Raw genomic sequence first — 18,622 nt, forward strand, 5'->3', positions numbered from 1 at the left:
AAATAAATCTAGGGTAAATATTTTGTACGAAACCAAGTCTACATATTTGTTGTGGTGAAATGATGGTCACCATACGATGTGGAGAACTCGTTACTTAAAACGGCGGATTGTTTTGATTTTGTTACTGGGAGGCGGTTTCATTTTTTTCTTATCAAGCAAATTATCAAAGGTTAGTTGTATTGTGTAGCAATTTTAGCAGAAACGGTCGTAAAAGGGAGCTTTAAAACTTGAGTTCGAATTATCTCTGAACAAATTTTATTGCTTTTATAGCAATTACTGTTTTTTTATACTTAATGCTATGGACAAATTCCGCTTTAACTCATTTACATTACATATTCGTGACATACACACGTTATGTTTTTATGTTGCTTATTATACACCTCAGTCTTGAACATTGTTGAATCTCAATATTTTTCTCAGTACATTGAAAAGGTAGTGATCACCATCATTGTCAGAATGAGTCAATACAGATACACAGTCGTCTTTAGCTATCATTTCATTTCAAACGAAACATATATCAGACTGTTAGGATCACCAGTGCCTGTGAATAAATCAGTTAGTCAGTTGCTAGAGCACCTGACTAGATCAAGATTCAGCGAACTGCGGTTTGAATTCTGGTAAAAAAAAATTCCAATCCCACTACAAATTTGACCAACTCTAAGTCCTGCAAGGGGAGAGGGGAAGATCATTGAAGGGTGAAATATGTGATAGTATGAACGGTTCGATCATCGGCGCCAGATACTGCAAATTCCTAATTAAACGCGAGGAATAAATATCCGTGTAAAATTGCGAGAAGCACATCTCGCGGATTTTTTAAAATCTTGCTTTTATTTTTCGGACAAATGTAAACTATTTGGTATTATAAAAATAATTCAGCGTTCGTGATTTTATACTCTCGCGATTTGATGCAAAAACATTGAATCGTGGAATAAATACTTGCGTAAAATAAGGAATCTACTGTAGCTTAATCAGTACAGCACTTAACTAGATATTCAGGGGTTCAAATCCTGGACCGGTCTGTCATTTTTTCTCCCATCCAAAATTGTTTCCCTGTATACCAACCCCATCAGTGAACACTAAATTGCAAACAATTTTCTAACACTGGCCTTATGTTCATTTATTTACATGTAAATTATCTTTGCAGAATTCCAAGCTTGTACCGGACGAATACGAAATAAAGCATACATTGTTAAGACAGCCATTTGAATGGCAGCCGAAGGTGTCTGAAGTGCAGCTTGGGGAGGGGAACTCTACAAAGAAACAGATATGCAGGAATTCCGTCCAGGGGAAGAGTCTGATAGTGGATGAAAGAGGTAACCCAGAAACCCCTGCTCTATACCTGTTATTTCAATATTTCATTTCTAAGTAAATATACATAATATACTTCCATAATTATCTTCATACTGGAGACAATATTTCCTCAATTGATTCTATCTGTTAAGACCATTTTAAAAAAATCCAGCAATCATTTTGTTTGTATTTTTTACTGTACCAATATTTCCTGTTTGACCACAGGGTATGTGTGTAATCGTACGTCCGTGGATGCCCGTGGATGTTGTCATGTAAAGAGAGGATCTAGACTGACATCAAAGCACCGCTGTGATACTTGCTCCAAGAATGCTTGTTGTGTTGTGTATGAATACTGTGTGGCCTGTTGTCTAAAGCCAGATAAGGTAGGCAGTTCTAGAAGTCTTCCCTTCTTAAAGGACTACTTATGCATTATTTATTTCAATCTGTCCAAGAAATTTTATCTATTTCATACTTAAAAAGTAAGACTTATATCACGTTTTTGTTTTAAATCGGCTAATTCTCAATTTTGCCTTGTTTAATTGCTCTCTAGATCAAGATATTAAACTTGAATTTATGATGTGTGGATCTGTATGACATTGATATTTTCCCCTCAGAGACCTCTGCTGCAGAAGATTCTGACAAACGCGAGGGAGGGACTCGACATTGCCCTGGGCTCTGTGTCTGATCACTTCGAACTCTGTCTGGCCAAATGTAGAACATCGTCCTCGGTAAGTGTATTCCATGTATTGTATGTAATATCCATTGTATATGAAATAAGGTTTCACCAATAAAATAATTTGTTACATGCAAAATGTTGTAAGTAAAAAATCATGGATGAATATGATATGATTGCTCATTGTGGAAGTATTCATCTATAAGACCAAATTATGCTCCTAACAAAGTTTCCATTGCTTTATTTATCCTTTGCAATGAATGAATGTGCAATTAATTAATTTTTATTTCCGTTGTAGAGTGTTCAACATGAGAATTCTTACCGCAATGCGTTTGCCAAACACTGCTTTGGAGAAAATCCCCCAGAACTGCAAGCTTTAATGACATAACTGAATGCCTTAATTGGCAATGATTTATGTGTTGTGAGAAACTTGTGTTATATATCTAGATAGAAGGAATATATTTATGTGTATATGTGAAACATTTAAAATTATCTGATGTGCATTTATTTATTTTTGTAAACTCTGTACTTGTTTATACATGAGTGTTGTTTCGTTGGATTACAAAAACATTTAAAAATGTCAAGTCGTGGAGAGGATCCATCGAAAACTGAGAGGATTCCATTCTCAGTGGAATGGCTGAACTCGTGCTATCAGCAGACGCTGCTACCTGATGCACCGTGGCACGCGGTACGTTATGCAAAATGACAGAAGTTGAGTGATTTTTGTTAGGAAATTTTATTGTTACTGAGACATGTACCATTGTAATTGTCAGGTAAATGGTGACTATTTCAGATGGAGGGTAAGATTGCCCAGTCTCTGGCAAGCAAGGTGGAGAAACAGTTTGGTAAAGCTGAGAGAAAGGAGGCCCTGATGCAGTCCCTGGGGGAACATTTTGTGGAAAAGTACCTCCCCAATGCAACCTGGAACCCCCAAATTCTGGTCAGTATGTTCAGTGGGTAGACAGTGGGGGTAGGGGGGAGGGAAAGTTGCGGGAGTGGCAGCCTCCCAATGGCTATCTTGAACCCTGCAGGGATTCTGGTCAGAAACCTCAGTGTTGACAGTGTGTGTGTGTGTGTGGGGGGGGGGGTGTCCACATGCCTCCCAAGATGACTTGGAACCCCCAGATTCTGCTGGTTAGAACACTCAATGTATAGAGAGTTTAATGTGTGTGTTATAAATGGTTGTGTGTGGTGGGGGCCACAAACTACCTTGGGTAAACTGGAACCATCAGTTTCTGGTCAGAAAACCTGATGTACCTGACAAGATTACCTGTCAGTGAGAGTTTGTGGTTGAGTTTGGTTGGGTTGGGTTGACAACAAGTTAATTTTGACCCTAGTTTGCATAATCAAATTTCAAGCATTATATACTTTATTTTTTCAAATGATATTTGATGAAGATTGAGCAATGAACCATAATATACACATATTTGTTGATCTTTATTGAACAGGAGCCTCCAAATATGTCGCCAATCGAGAAACAGAAAATAATGAAAGAGGCTCAGGCATACCTCAACAGTCAGATGTACAAGTGTGTGAAGGAAAAAGGCTACGGCGTTATGTTAGGGAAAAACCTCAACACAAGGTGAGATATATTAATGGCTACATTACATTGCATTAAAATTTTTACACAGGTCAGATTTAATAAATGCTACAGGGCCATGTACAGGTACATGTTTTTTTCAAATTTGTCTATGGTTCAAAACTTTCACGTTCTAATCCCGGAATGTAAATGTATTACCCCCAAAATTAAAGAAATTGTGCATGGATTATAAAATTATCATGAAACGTTGATAGTTTTGGGGGAAATGGCGGCCGTTGATTTCGCCATTTTTTGGGTGCGTGTTATACATAGGACCTGCTGTTTTTTCGTCATTTTTTGGTCAACTTTGGGGGTGGGTATTATACACGAGTGCGTATAATACACGAGACATTAGGTACATTTTTTAAACATTTTCTGACTGTTGTTTTGGACAGCACCAGCCAGCCCAATGAGTATGAGCAGTTCTTGCAGCACACGTACAACATTTTCCTGAGAGGTTTGGAGAGAGAGGAGTACAAACAGGAAAACAAACTCACGGTGAGTCTGAGGGCTAGACGGAGTATTGTGCTGGAAAGTTACAAGAAGAGTCTAGATTTGATAGCATAACTTAAACATTTATCCACCTCTTTAATAATGTATATGGATAGCTTTCTTACAAGCAAATTTATGTTCTTCTATGGAAATTGATTTTCTTCAATTTAATGCATATTTTTTCAAAAACATGTCCCAAAATTGATAATATCTCTTTAAAATAAAACCACTTAAAATGTGTAAAATTCATAATGTAATGAACCTAAACATTTATTTCTTCACAATTATGCTGACTTGGCTCAATTTTAAATCTGTACCCAATTATCTCCAATGGCTTTTACATATCTGTCTTAACTTTACAGTTTTTTGTTTGTCATGTCATGTACACTTGTTTTGGTACAAATGTGTTTTGGGATCAAGAAATCAATTTAAATTTTTGATTAAAATTTCAGAAACAAAAGCAGGATGAGATAAAACTAGAAAACAAATTGAACAAACCATTGAAGATTCCTGCACCAAGCCGAGTCAAACCTTGGACTGCTGTATCCTCGGTGTCATCTGGGTCGTCCAATAAACCAAGCTCGGCCGTGATACGAAGTAAGTCTTGCCTGATACAATCAATGGCATTACATTATAACTCCTTTTCTTCAAACCGCTATAAGTGTACCATTCCGCTGTTTATTTATATCTGTATATACCATTTATTTCTGGTCAGAATTTTTCTCATCTTCCCTTAGATGTAGACAATTGTACATTTTTATATCAGATTTTTTCCTTGCTTTGTTATTCAGTAAGGCTGTCCAATATAGATTCCAGTAGATGATTGACTTTGTAGATTATTTAATATATTTTCCTTATATTGTAATGTGTAAATGTACAATCGGTGTGTCTTTACATGATATTAATTAGAAAGTTTTTTCTTCTAATGTAATTCAGTCAGGCAGTCCCATGCAGATGCATAACAGTAAACAATATGCACAGTAGATTCCTTAGAAAGATTTTTAATGGGTAAACACAAATCAATCAGGTAGTCCCATGGGCCTATACACTGACCTGGTGACCATTGTAGAGTATTTAGAATGTTGTTCCTTGTAACATAATTTAGTTGGACTGTCCCTTAGAGATTGTGATATTCTCTGGTTCTTTTGTGTCTCATTGTGTATTTTATTCCTATCTGTTTTTGTGAGACTTTGATTTCATTTGGAATTGAAACTTCATGAAAGATTTCAATGTTCTATTTTAATATGGTTTTTTTTCAAGAACTAAAAATTAAGCTGTAAAAAAAGAGCCTATAATTGGAAATCAAAGTCTGACAATATGATGTATTAGATGATAAATATTTTTCTCCCTGCTTAATTAGATGGTAAAAATACTGGTAAGTATTCATGCTTTGTAGATCCTAGCTAACTCTTGTATTTACTGGAATCATATCTTATCCTTAACATTTGGTACAATGACTAATCAGTATGCATGAAAATTATACAGCTATTCTAGTGAACATTAGGTTAATTGTGTATGTACCCATATGTTAATAGTTTATGTTTTTTATTTACATTTCACACACCAGTACAATTTGTGGTAGCACACTGTAGTATGTTGATACATTGTTGGAGATAGATGTTATAGCATGCTGGCTAACATACATGTACCGGTAGTATCGGTAAATCTAAAGATGTTATAAAACTATCAGTAAGCAGCTTGAATCACTATAGGTACACCTACACACAGTAGTATCACATTTAAATAATGATTTTATTAAATGGATAAGGAATCATTCTTTGAGTATTATGAGGTGATACTGTAAATATGGTCAGGGCATGATCAAATCAGATAAAGCCGATTTTATCATGCCTGCATGATCATAATTTTCACATCATAATACTCAAAAAATGATTCCATAATTATTACTTAAATTTAAATAATTTTCAGCAACTGTACAATTAAATTATGGACATTAATACTGTACTTTAGTTTTGTATTATTGCCACCCCCTGTGTGCCTCATACAACATCATTTGTATCATTGATGAAATGTACAGAACAATACATTACAGATTAGATTCGTAGTGTTATCACAGACAAAGGCATTAGAAAATGTAAATTTTCCCTACTACAGGAATGTTTTATTTTTTAAACCCATTCCTTGTCTCTAAGTGCATGTAAATCTATAACGTGTGACTGATTAACGTGTTATACATGTGGAAGTGTAATAAAGCATTGTCACTAACCAGCTTCCCCGTTAAGTGTGACGCCATCTACCTGTACTAATTAGCCAGGTGAAGGGTAAACTCCAGCGTGTCTGATGAACACCAATTGATCAGACCAATCAGGCGTGGATGAGTTATTTTATAGAGATCTATACCAGTATATCTAGTTCACAAATCTAGGATCACTTAGACAACAAGGATATAGTATTTGCAAATATGGTAGATACTTCTCTATTTCAAACTGAGTTTTAGTTTTGAAGTAAAGATGAGGAATAAGGATTTTTTATGTCAAATATTAATTCAGCACCTTCCAAAACATGGACAGTTTTATATTGATAAGAAAATTGTCATCTTTTCACCACCTCCTTTAACCCTTTAATGATGACTTTTCCAGGCATGATCCACAAAGTTGAGGGTGATCCCCCACCCCTCTGGGGACCCCAGAGTGACCTGATTGGGCGGTCTGTACAGGCCATTTTACAGAGGGATCCAAGGAAGTTTGAGTACGTGGCAGGGAAGATGCACGGTCGTCAGTTACCAGGCTCCCTCAGGACATTCATGTGGTCCGATGTACTCTTCAGGGACGAGAGGAAGAAAATGCCTGAGGCGTAAGGCTTCTGTCTCCTTAATTGGCAATAAGACATGAAACCAATATTATTGAAATGCCTGAGGCGTAAGGCTCTTGTTTCCTTAATTGAAAATAAAATGAGAAACCAATACTATTAAAAGAAGTGACTTGTTGACCTTAATTGATTCAAGTCAAAGGTCAAGGTCACAACAAATTTTTAAAATTTTTAGTCAATTAATCCTTCCCCCATAACTCAAATTTGAGCCATTTAGATTTGAAACATTATAAATTTTAGTTTGACAATTTCAATTTTATTACATTAAGATTAACATGTTTGAGAGCTTATTTTTGAAAATCAAAATACAAAATTGGAAACCTCAAATTGTTTTAGAACATTTAGTCAAATGCAAAATTTCTCTTTATTGTTTGTAAGGAATGTAATGTTTTCTGTATGATAATAATTTGATTTAAGGAACCTGGAAAAGATTGTTCGGGAGAGATTTGCTAAGGCAGTTAGTCGAGGCACTCAGGAATTAAAAATAAAACGGGCCACTAACTCTCCGATTGCAGGCCTGATTGAAACGGCAGTCATTGAGGTAAAATCATAAATGAGTTGTGTGTCTGTAGAGATTCGGTGTTCCATTTGATTTATAATGAATGTCAGAGAATAAAATTGGTTTGTTTGTTTAATCCAGACCTACAATAAGACGACCAGCATGGTGGCCTTCAAGTCGAGTGAACACATGCGGGAAGCATCGCGGGTGCTAAATGTGCTGTATGTGTACGACAGAAGTTACGAACCTTACCTCATTCACTGGTTGTTTCCACTACAGATTGCATTCCAGAATTCATCAGAAAAAACAACAGAGAAAGGTACAAAACAAGCAGTCGTATTAAAAAGTATTGTTCAATTCAGCAGTATTGTTTTATAATCTATACATTTTGCACCAGTAGAAAACCTACAATTGTAGAAATTGCTAGATTTATATCCTAATCGTTGTAATTTTGCAAGTACACATGTAGGTAGCTGGAAGAAGTAGATCATCAACAAAAAGTAAAATTGACTACATCACCATAATTTCCTAATTTTCTTTCCAATAGTGACACAGAACAATAAATTGTAACCAACTTGATGCAGTATAAGATTTAATCACCTATTTTTTTTTATCTTTTTATTTTTTTGTTTACATTTTATGCACTTTGCATGTGCATGTATGAATATCCTTCACTGGTTGCAGGCGAGCATGTGTATGAACTGGCCATGTACCTTGACCTTCTGAACTCTAGCTGTTTCCCCACCTGGCACCACGTGTTCGCTATAGCAGAGCAGGTGATGATGACCTTGAGCCTGTCTGACCCTGACCTTTACACACATTTGAAATCCATCGCCAAAACCAATATGCAAGTCAATAAAAAGGTACGCATTAGATATCAGATGGAATTATAACAGTCTTGTTCTTTACACTCTTCTCACATTTACAGTATAGAGAATGAGGAAGTTTCTTATGTACATGACATTTTGTTTGTTGATCCAATACACATCCTCTTAGTCTGTCTGAAATAGATCAGTAATAGGTAGTTTTTTTCACTTTTCAGGAGTTCTTGCTACACCTGATCAGTTCTGAGAAGGCCAAGGCTGAGGAGCTGCTGAAGGCCACGCCCGGGAGTAAGCGGGAGGAGGTCATGTCTAACGAACTGCTGGCCGACCCCTTGGTCTTCATTCGCAGGTGGATTGGTGAGGTATGCATTTCATTTACAGATCTCTAGATAGGCTTCTACATGTACATGTATTTCATGACTATGTGGAAGGTTATGATGCACAATTAAAATGAAAGATAGTTTTTAACACCATGTATCTATTTAAGATAGACTTCTCTTACTTAATGTACATGTATCTAAAGATTAGATAATTTTCTACTGTTATATTTACTGAAATAGATTTCATATTTTCAGTAAACGAATATTCAGTCGGGTTTCATGACCCCAAATCTTCAATTTAAGCAGAAAGATTTCCGACCGATTAATTAAAGCTCCTTCTCTCTCCTTCTCTATGTGAGCGTATGGTTGTACCGACCCCTATTCTGTTTCCCTCCGCAGGGTTTTGTGAGTGTGTTGGACACTCCGGCTGTGATGTACATTTGGGACCAGTGTTTTATGCAGGGCTGGGCACCCTCAGTCCTCAAACATTTCAGCCTGGCCCTACTGGAGCTCCTCAGAGAAAAGTTCATGAAGGCCCGGGATTATTCACAAATGAAAGAGGTTGGTGTATAGATAAGATGTAATCCAATTATAGGCCAAGAATGTATACAAGATTGCAAAGATAAGTAAGAATGTTATAAACTCAATATTACACCCACAAAAAATGAACCATATACAAGGTACATTCCTGTTTTATCATCCACTGCTTTGCATACATGTTCATTTGCACATCAGATTTTTTTTTATACCCACATCAGAATATATAGATCTGGTACATGGAGTAAAACATCAGTCCATAAACTGTAATCTTCCCTTTGTTCCAGGTTTTCCTGAGGGAGGCTTCCAAACTGTACACAGTGGACATCCAGATGGCCTGGATCCACCTGGAGCATGGGAAGGATTTGTTAGAAATACCTTACCTGAACAGACAAAGACCAAAGTAAGTGTCTTTTTGTTGACAAACATGTACACCTAACTCGAAAAATAAAATTGAAATTGAAAATAAGTGTTATTATATGTGTAAGTTTGGTAAGAGAAAAAGATCAATTTTTCATAATGAAAACAGCTTTATGTTACTTATTATAAGTTTATATGAATGATAAGTAAGTTTTAAATCATCTGACTTTCATGATCTTTTGAAGCACTCCGGGCTTACAGCTTCACACAGCCCCGCCGACCCCCAGTATCCCAGGATTCCTCAACCCCTGCGGCCTGAAGGACATCATACTCCGCCTTATCATTCCATCCGAAGTTGTTGAAAAAGTAGGTCAGCTGTATGTAAAATGATATTAGGCTTGAAGCTAGATGCTTTGTTTTGTACTTGTTCAGTGTATATGATTTAATAAGGTAAACAAGTAAATTTTTATGTCTCAAATTTATCTCAAACAACAATGTCTGGATTACCATTACAGTGATGTAAAATGTATGAGAAAATTTTAAGACAAAATTACTGTCTATGTATTTTTAACCAATTATATCTCAAATCTTTGCTTAATATATTCAAGTTTTTCTTTGCCCCACTGATTTTGAGATACGAATGTTGAGTTGGTAATGTTACATACCGGTAGATTTTATGACTGTGTCTTCCATCATGATACATGTACTGTATGTTCATTTGACTCTTTGTCCCAATTGTACATTGGCATTTGCCAGGAACTGGCAATATTGAGATAATAATGTAACCGGTACACAGACCCCATCCTGTTATGATTGTCCTTTTCGTTGGTTGCCAGGAGCAATGGCTGGCGAGCGTTGAGGCGAGCTGTCTACAGGTCCACGTCCACGCCTACTTCGGCAGTGTCAAGCTCAGGTCCCGCCTCTCTATGGGGAAAGCTGTCACCACCTCCATCAGTAAAGACAACTACGGGAATACTATCTACGAAGTCCACTTCTACGAGGACAAGTTCGTGTTTGATAACCTGGACATCTCGGAACTGGATGTGGAGAGAGAGCTGGGGGCGTTCCCGTATGCCATTGTCAGGGTGGAGTATAGGAAACCTGGGCCTGAGGCTCTAAGTGAGTGCTGTCATCTTTTTGTCTCTTTTCTTTGCGTATACTGTGGAATCATTTAATTTCATGGCTGCCAATTTTCGTGGATTGTGGGTTTTTGCTTATTCATGAGGATGTAATTTTGTGGATGTGTCGATTTTCAGATTCAGTAGGAAAACTAAATCTTTTGTATTTAGTTTGCATCAAGGATGTAAATTCATGAGCCACCACGAATTCTAATGATTCCACAGTTACTGTCACTTTTTTTACAACACACTGAGAAACTACAATTCATCTTGAAAATGAATCGACAACAAGGATATACAGTAAAAAACGGTTATAGCGAACACTTATAATGAATTGACGCTTACAGCAAAGTGACTTCCATTCCCAAGACTTTATTATATGTTGTAAACATAACGAGTTACGTTTATAACGAAGTAAAATCTTCCGTCCCTGGCACTTCGTTATAAACAAGTTTTCCTGTAGCTTATCTTTACTCTTTACTTGATATCAGGAGTAAGTGTTCCGCTTGGCTGGGCCAGGATCCCCCTGTTTGAGAAGGCATCACGAGGAGGTCGCTCCTCGGTCGACTCCCTGGCCAACGTTGAGTGGTCCCTCCAGGACGGGGACTTTGTGTTCACTATCCACCCCGGTGCTGTCCCACAGAACCTGATTTCCACAGGGGCAGGGTCACCTTTACCGGAGGACCAGCAGGAAGGTCAGTAGTCTGTGTGGGTCAGGGTCACGTGTTGTTAAATGTAGGAGTAGAATTACTCATGATCCTTCTCCTTTAACCTGTTTTACCTCAGTGATTTTGATATTTTCATCTTTGCCTGTGTTTTTTGTCTTTATCTTGGAAACCATTCAGTTTATATCAACTTAAGGTTATTTTAATCACAAGTCACAGTAAATGTGTCTTGGACAAATTTTTACGTCAAAGTCAAAACATTTTTAAATCAGCAGATATTGACTGTTACAGGTTACGTATTCTAGATAGATCATATGATATGATAGTTGTTCATTTATTATTCCAGGAACTGTCCTTGGTTACAATTCTCAGATAGTGGTCATTGTGTATGATCCAAGACACGAGCCAGAAGGTCGGGCAAGACCCAAGGGAGTGAGCCCCATCCCCACCCTGCCTGCTGGGACCACCACTCAGGTGCCGCCTCTTGCTACCCACACACCTCGACACAGCCCTGTTCCAAGGCAAAGGTCAGTCAGAGGTCAAAGATCATGTCTGTGTTAGCCAATAAATGCAATGGGTATAGCTCCTAATTTTCTTTCTATAAACCTTTTATCTTATATTCGAGGATGTAAAAAATTCATCTTACACTTATAACATTAATTTTTTAACATTTGTTTGTGATAGTCCAAAGCCTAAGCCAGTCCCTAGAAGGACCCCCATCAAGACCCCTGTCAGGACTCCCCAGCCTCTGGAGTCAGAAGAACCGTGGGTGGAGTCAAACTCCACAGCCATGAACAGCAACCCTGTGCCCACTGGGCTCTCAGATGCCTTTGATTTTTACATTGACAGTGTTCGCTTTATTCCTGATAACTCTTCCATGATCAAGGTAACACCAATATCTACAGGTCTCTGTTATACAGCTTTTGACTATTATTAATTCTCAATTAAACATGAGGGATATTGAAATTTACATAAAATTAGGAGAAGCAGATTTTCAAATCTCACTTTTATTTTTCTGACAGTCAAAAACTATATTGAATCACAACAAAAGTTGACGCTTATGATATAATATTCTGGGGATTTTGTACGTAACGACAGAATTGCATGAAATAAGGAATCTTCAGTATTCAGTGACACGTTATTCTTGGTTATAAATTTTTTCATTATGCTTACAAAGACTGCTTACTTTTTTTTCTACATGTATATCTAGGTGACAGGTTTGATCAAGACTGGAAATGATGCCAAGATTCTGATGGCTCTACCCGCACTGGACAGCCCGGCAAGGTCTCCCCTGTTTGAGTTCAAGCTGACTGTGAACGAACAGAAGAAGAAGATGGACCCTGACATGGTCATCTTCCTGAGGGTGTATACAGAGGACGTGCTGACGGACAAAATCTCCGTCATCGGCAGCTGTTTTGTCCCAGTGTTCAAGGTAAAACTAGATCGTCTAAGTACCAAAGGAATAGACAACTGGATCGTGAATCATGTCTAATTAACAGTCATATTAGTGGTATCAATCATCATACAAAGATTGTTCAAGGCATGTCATTAAGTAATGGAGAAACATTGTCTTACAGGGAGGAAAGTTAAATGTTGGGGGCCAGCAGCTGAGGATAAGGAATGGGATCCCTCCCAACAAGCCCAAGAACCTGGTCACTGACCTAGATACCTTCCCCGCGGTGCCAGCTTGCTCCATCCTGGTCAGACTCCTCCCAGCTCAACAGGTACAGATAAAGGTTTAAACTACCTAGAGAGTAGGCTTTACCTGTGCAGGTACAGACAGAGAGTAGGCTTTACCTGTGCAGGTACAGACAGAGGTTTAACTACCTAGAGAGTAGGCTTTACCTGTGCAGGTACAGACAGAGGTTTAACTACCTAGAGAGTAGGCTTTACCTGTGCCTATATTTACAGTACAGATGGAGGTTAAACTACCTAAAGATGAAGCTTTACCTACAGTTCAAGTCAGAAATGAATTAAGGATGTCCATTTACAGAAATGAATTATCAATAGATGACTACAGTTTACCTACTTGAGGAGTATGCTTGATCTGTGCTGATATTAACAGTACAAGTCAGAGTTGTTCATACATGTGTATGTATATTCAAAGAAGGGTTTAGTATGAAGGTTAACTACCAGGTACTGTAAATTCCTTATTAACTGGAGAAATTAATATCTGCTTAAAATTATGAGAATCAGTTTTGTGGATTTTAAAATCTCGCTTTTATTTTTCAGGCATTTTTGAGCTATAAGAAATTAAATAAAAAAACTGGTTCTTGCAATTTTATATTAACACGATTTGATGAAAAACAGCAAAATCGTAGAATTAAGTACTTGCATAAAATGAGGAATTTACAATATAGATGTACATGTACTACCATTCAGATGATCATCCCCTTTGATAATTTTCAACATTATTGATGATGAGTTGTCACTGTTTTGTATGAGTGGTTCTTTTACCTTGAAGTGGTGTTACTTTGTAGGAGGTGGTTCCGATGCCCCGTTATTCCACAGGCTACTATTTCTCAGAGCCAGCCCGACCCACAACCTCAGAGACAAGAGTGTTTGCCAGTTACAAAGAGCACCACAACTACCCGCAGACAGTGAAGGAAATGATTCAGAGAATCCAGCAGTCCAACGAAGTCCCTGTGGGTAAGGCAGCAAGTACCCTGTGGGTAAGGCAGCTAGTACCCTGTGGGTAAGGCAGCTAGTACCCTGTGGGTAAGGCAGCTAGTCGGTGTATCATCAACAACTGTCTGAGGCCAACACTGTCGTGTTATTGTGTGGTCAGTCAGTGGGGGTCAATTTTTGTGGATGATCAGATATTGTATTATTATATAATTGTTTACTTTATACAGGGTAATTTTCACCCCATGTTATTTTTGCCCTTCAACACTTGCATACGGTTTCACCCCATCTTAAATTCGCCCAGACACGCTTGTGAATTAAAGAGATAACTTGAAACATAAGAATTTGCCCAGTCTTAAATTCACCCGCTGACAACGAGGGCAAAAGGGGCAAAGATAAAACGGGGACGAATATTTCCCTGTATACAGTATTTTGTAAAATCAATAAATCATAACATGTATACTATTTTAAACATAAAGTGCTCTTATGTTGACATGTAATAATGCTCTCCTTTTGACATTTGATTACGTTACAGAGCTTTTACAATGACCTATTATTACATTAAGGTGCTTTTAAATTTGACCTTTGACTTCCTACAGATGAGGATGATGACACCCTGCTCCAATGGCTACAGGATCAACTGGACGCGAAGAAGCAGGGCGGCAAGGCCCCTGCGGACAACCTCCCCCTGTCCCACTGTGTCAGGTACCGCGTCAAGATGGGACTCAATGCCAAGGTCGAGCAGGTGTACGGACTGCCAGGTGAGTCGAGTCAAACTTGACTGGATTAAATTGGATATAGAGAATTTCCCAGGAAACTCATTCTTTTTTCCTAGTATGTATAGTCAAGTGTGAATACATGTCTTTGTTTTGAAATCCCTTTACATGGATTTTATGCCCAGTGCTTTTCTATTCTTTATATGTTAATGTGTGTGAAATATGTCTTTGCCTATGTAACAGTGTTGAGACACCCATGTAGATGGTTTCTATATTATTTGTATGCCCCTGCAGATGGTTTCTACGCCCAGTGCTTTGTGCGTGTGTCCCCAGGGGAGAAGGTCCTCACTATGGAGGAGACGCCGGAGGGGTATGGCAAGGAGGAGAAGTTTGTGACCCTGAAGCACGACTATGAAAGCTTCCAGTCGGCTCCCAAGTTTCTCGATGACCCAAAGGTAAGAGGGTGCTCTCTTTCTCCTTTATAGAACTTTTACGTTAACGCTCCCTATATTCTGGTGTTTGAGATGCAGCATTTTATGCGTCTTTTAATGAAAGCTATTCAGGCCCAGTGTCCAGTGCTTGTATTAACTTTGAAGTTTATCATTTTTCATTAATGTTTCCTATATCCTCAGTTTTTGAGATACAGCAATTAATGTTTCAGGTGATGCATCCCTTCTACGACAACTACTCCTGTCTGATCATCCAGGTGTTTGGTCTGGATCTCATCTATCGGATGAAGCCGGAACACGATGAGCCCGGGACCTTCCACTCCATCAAAAACGGGGAGTTAGCCCTGGGGGATGACCAGATCCTAGCCTGGGGGGTGGTCCCACTATTTGAGGGGTGAGGAAGTGTATAGTACCGGTGCAGTAATTTTCAAAGAAAAAGGATTCCTAACATTTTAATTTCTAACAATGTTATCAATAATTAGTTGTCAAAATTATGTCATGTCTAATGAGAATTGTCTGTCTAGAAGGATTGGTTCACACATAAATGTACAAACACAAAATAAATGAAAAAATTGGGTTTTGCTAATTATTTATGGGAAATAAAATGATTTTTTCATGAACTCCTTCAAGTGATTTTGATTGATGATAATGAAGGCTGATTATAATTTCATTATGATGTTAATTTAGCTGTGTATACACAATCAATTACATTTTGCTGGTTACAATATGATTCCAGGAATTGTGTGGCCTCAGGAACTCATGAAGTCCCTCTGTTCAAGGGAAAGCCACCTGCTGGAATTGTAGAGGAGTTCACACAGAGGAACGCCAAAAATGTCATCGAAAAATGGAAGTGGGACAAAAACCAGAAAATGGTGGGTTAATTATCAACAAGTATACTTAGCGGTAATGATACACAGTGTTCATTTCATGGAATATTTAATCATGGTTGTCTTTCACTCAACTACTTTTACTTAAACGCTTATTAGGGTATTGTAAGGTATTAAATTTAGTGGAAATTTCATTTTAGTGCTTTTGTTGCTGCTTCTGGTAATTAACAATTTAGTATGTTTGTAATTTTATTGTAATGAATATGGTGCATTGTAAGAGTTTATGTTTTGTAGCCCAATGCAAGCATTGTAAGAGTTTATGTTTTGTAGCCCAATGCAAGCATTGTAAGAGTCTATGTTTTGTAGCCCAATGCAAGCATTGTAAGAGTTTATGTTTTGTAGCCCAATGCAAGCATTGTAAGAGTTTATGTTTTGTAGCCCAATGCCAGTATGACGGTGTCTTTGTGGGATGGACATTTTGATCCTGATGAGCTAGCCATCAAACCTGTAAGTATCTACTCATCATTTATTTGTGTTCCAGGGAATGTAAAGGGTATTATCCTGTTGTTAGATACTTAAAACAATACACTGTAGTACATGAAGGTCAAATGAATATTCGAGCCCCAGAAATGCCATGAAAGTATAGAATGACAGATTTCACACCTATTAAGTTAGACAAGACAAGAAACAATCGCCTAAATGCAGCAGCTAATAAAGAAAAGAATTTTTGTATTTAGTTAAAATAGATTCTTAATTGTTGGTATAAATTTGTAATTCATATTTCTTTCTTTATTGCAAGACAAAATGAGGTGTACATGACATGAAATGATTTGGGGGATTTTGTTTATTTACAGACGTTCAAGTACCTACTGGAGGCAGCCGGCACTCAGTCTACCTATCTCCAGGGGAGGAAAGCCCCGCCCAAAACAGCCAAGAAAATCTCCAACTTTGTGGTGGATAACTTGGAACAGAAGTACAAGAAACTGGGGACCAACAGTTCTGTGTATACGACGGAGCAGAAATTCTTTGAGGATAACATCACCAAAACCTTCTACAATCTGATGGTCTGTAGTGATTTAATATTTCCTGTTCAAAACCATCTATTTATCTAAGATTTGAGTTGAGATTTTTCTATTAAGTAAGGTCTCCAAACAAAGTGTCCTCTTTTTGTGTGATTTCAATCGGCTTTAATTTGTTTATAGGTCAACTCTTTTTGAATTCTGTCTTTGGTATGAATCCAGATAAATGTTGTGCACCCCTGTGTCTGTGGATTTTAAGTGTCTCCTTTTTCTGTGATCTCTTTTTTCATTCCTTTTTATTGATGGACCAGTTTTAATGACCTTTTGGTCTCCTCTCTCTTTGGTCCTTCTTTGCTGACATGTACATTTGTAATTTTAACATCAAACACCTTTTTTCAATTTCCTACCCAAACATGATGATGTTAATATGGAGATTTCACAAGTTATTGAAAATAGACATGGAAAATTCAGATTTTTAAGCAACTGAAGATTATGTATATATTCATTGTCAATATGGATTGCATGTGCCATTATTTAGGACACAGTAAGAGATCTCCATATGTACAACAATATCACCTGTTAAACAACCTCACCTGACTGTGGGCGTGGCACCTGATCACCTGATCATAAATCTGTCCATGATGAATGTGTTTATTTCAGTGTTCAATCAAATTTTTAAAAAAATTGTTATACAAAATTTGAAAGCTCTTTAGAATCATAGCATGGAATTTAGGCAAATGTTTGTTATTTACCCAAACACCTTAAATTGTGTATCAGCATCACACATTGACAATAATTCTAAAGGAAAGTACATGTAAATGCTAATATTTGTTTATGTGAATTTCTTGCAAACTGTACAATATTTTCCTATTTAATTTTGTGTTACAACTGCTGACATGTTATATATCTATATGACTTGTAATTATTTCATCAACATAGCAATGATAAGGTGATTTATGTACTTTAAACATTCAAAAGTTCTGTAATTTTATGAAAGACGTTTTGTGTACCTCTCTTTATGTTTCTCAATGTGTCTTTCAGGAGGATGCCTTAATGAATGCTGGCTATGGACCGCTGTAGAACCCTCCACAGACCTAAGTATGACGACGGGACATCAAGTTAGTCCAGAGGGTCGTTCCTCAGTGGCAAACAGTCATCATTACTGAAGAACTAATGCATTCAAATTTCATGATTGGAAAGATAATGCTTCCAAAGTTTGAACACACAAAGCTGCACTGTGGTGGAGTGAATTCCAAGACACATGTACTTTTTGCGTTTTACCGCTGGAGTTTAGGTTTTAGAACTTCTCTACCCGAATTAATTACATTCATAACTTTTATTTACTATAATTGGAGGAAGTGAACATAACAAACTGTAAACAATATTCCAGATTCTCCCTAGAAAATTTCCCCGTCCTTGATTGAGTCATTTAGTTGGACCTGTCCTCCGTTTGAGGATGCGTTTGTCAAGTCATCTTTTAGAATCTGTACATTATTTACCCTCCCAAGATAAGGAATTGACTATTTATTTACTGTGTGATAGACTTCGCATTCATTTAGCCACATGTGTTTACATAATGGTTGGAGACACTTTTCATGTGTACACGGTTGTTATGTTTGGCAATTTGACTACAGGAAGTTGTTGCTACACTCTCTTGCAATCCTGTCTGTATTTAATTCACAGAATACTGGTTGCTAGTAGTTTTAATGTAAAAAGTAATTTTAATAAAAACCAACAAAACTCAGTACTGTGATCTTGTCTTTGTAGACTGAGTCATACAAAGAACATCTTTTTATAAAA

The 18,622-nt window shown here is 37.4% G+C and overlaps 2 protein-coding genes across 4 annotated transcripts; both read left to right on the forward strand.

Moving 5' to 3' along the window:
• The first annotated feature begins 23 nt into the window (after positions 1-23).
• Positions 24-2,402, forward strand: LOC128188179 (SREBP regulating gene protein-like). The gene is made up of 5 exons (XM_052859075.1): positions 24-169; positions 1,145-1,313; positions 1,516-1,673; positions 1,905-2,018; positions 2,262-2,402. The coding sequence occupies exons 1-5, from the start codon at positions 77-79 to the stop codon at positions 2,349-2,351; spliced, it is 624 nt and encodes a 207-aa protein (XP_052715035.1). The 5' UTR covers positions 24-76; the 3' UTR covers positions 2,352-2,402.
• A 105-nt stretch (positions 2,403-2,507) lies between these two features.
• On the forward strand, positions 2,508-18,566 carry LOC128188154 (uncharacterized). Of its 3 annotated transcripts, XM_052859033.1 has the most exons (29): positions 2,508-2,651; positions 2,757-2,903; positions 3,412-3,545; positions 3,938-4,040; positions 4,487-4,631; positions 5,395-5,409; positions 6,635-6,848; positions 7,281-7,404; positions 7,504-7,681; positions 8,047-8,225; positions 8,405-8,548; positions 8,906-9,067; positions 9,331-9,446; positions 9,649-9,769; positions 10,240-10,522; positions 11,013-11,216; positions 11,533-11,713; positions 11,871-12,072; positions 12,397-12,618; positions 12,764-12,910; positions 13,667-13,835; positions 14,411-14,572; positions 14,822-14,982; positions 15,189-15,370; positions 15,713-15,848; positions 16,242-16,310; positions 16,658-16,867; positions 17,006-17,032; positions 17,864-18,566. In XM_052859033.1, exons 1-28 carry the CDS (start codon positions 2,541-2,543, stop codon positions 17,018-17,020), a joined length of 4,236 nt encoding a protein of 1,411 aa, XP_052714993.1. In that variant the 5' UTR covers positions 2,508-2,540; the 3' UTR covers positions 17,021-17,032; positions 17,864-18,566. The 3 variants fall into 3 exon arrangements, with proteins under 3 accessions (XP_052714993.1, XP_052714991.1, XP_052714992.1); XM_052859031.1 differs by lacking the exon at positions 17,006-17,032; XM_052859032.1 differs by lacking the exons at positions 5,395-5,409; positions 17,006-17,032.
• Positions 18,567-18,622: the final 56 nt, after the last annotated feature.

The sequence above is a fragment of the Crassostrea angulata genome, chromosome 6, assembly GCF_025612915.1.
Source record: "Crassostrea angulata isolate pt1a10 chromosome 6, ASM2561291v2, whole genome shotgun sequence".
Taxonomy (NCBI): Eukaryota; Metazoa; Mollusca; class Bivalvia; order Ostreida; family Ostreidae; genus Magallana; species Magallana angulata.

What these genes read in the sequence shown, in the direction of transcription:
- LOC128188179 (XM_052859075.1), top strand. Translation starts at nt 77, where the DNA reads ATGTGGAGAACTCGTTACTTAAAACGGCGGATTGTTTTGATTTTGTTA. An exon ending in TCTGATAGTGGATGAAAGAG is followed by an intron (nt 1,314 to 1,515) that starts GTAACCCAGAAA and finishes GTTTGACCACAG; the next exon opens with GGTATGTGTGTAATCGTACG. An exon ending in AATGTAGAACATCGTCCTCG is followed by an intron (nt 2,019 to 2,261) that starts GTAAGTGTATTC and finishes TTTCCGTTGTAG; the next exon opens with AGTGTTCAACATGAGAATTC.
- LOC128188154 (XM_052859031.1), top strand. Translation starts at nt 2,541, where the DNA reads ATGTCAAGTCGTGGAGAGGATCCATCGAAAACTGAGAGGATTCCATTC. An exon ending in CCTGGAACCCCCAAATTCTG is followed by an intron (nt 2,904 to 3,411) that starts GTCAGTATGTTC and finishes TTTATTGAACAG; the next exon opens with GAGCCTCCAAATATGTCGCC. An exon ending in GGGAAAAACCTCAACACAAG is followed by an intron (nt 3,546 to 3,937) that starts GTGAGATATATT and finishes TGTTTTGGACAG; the next exon opens with CACCAGCCAGCCCAATGAGT.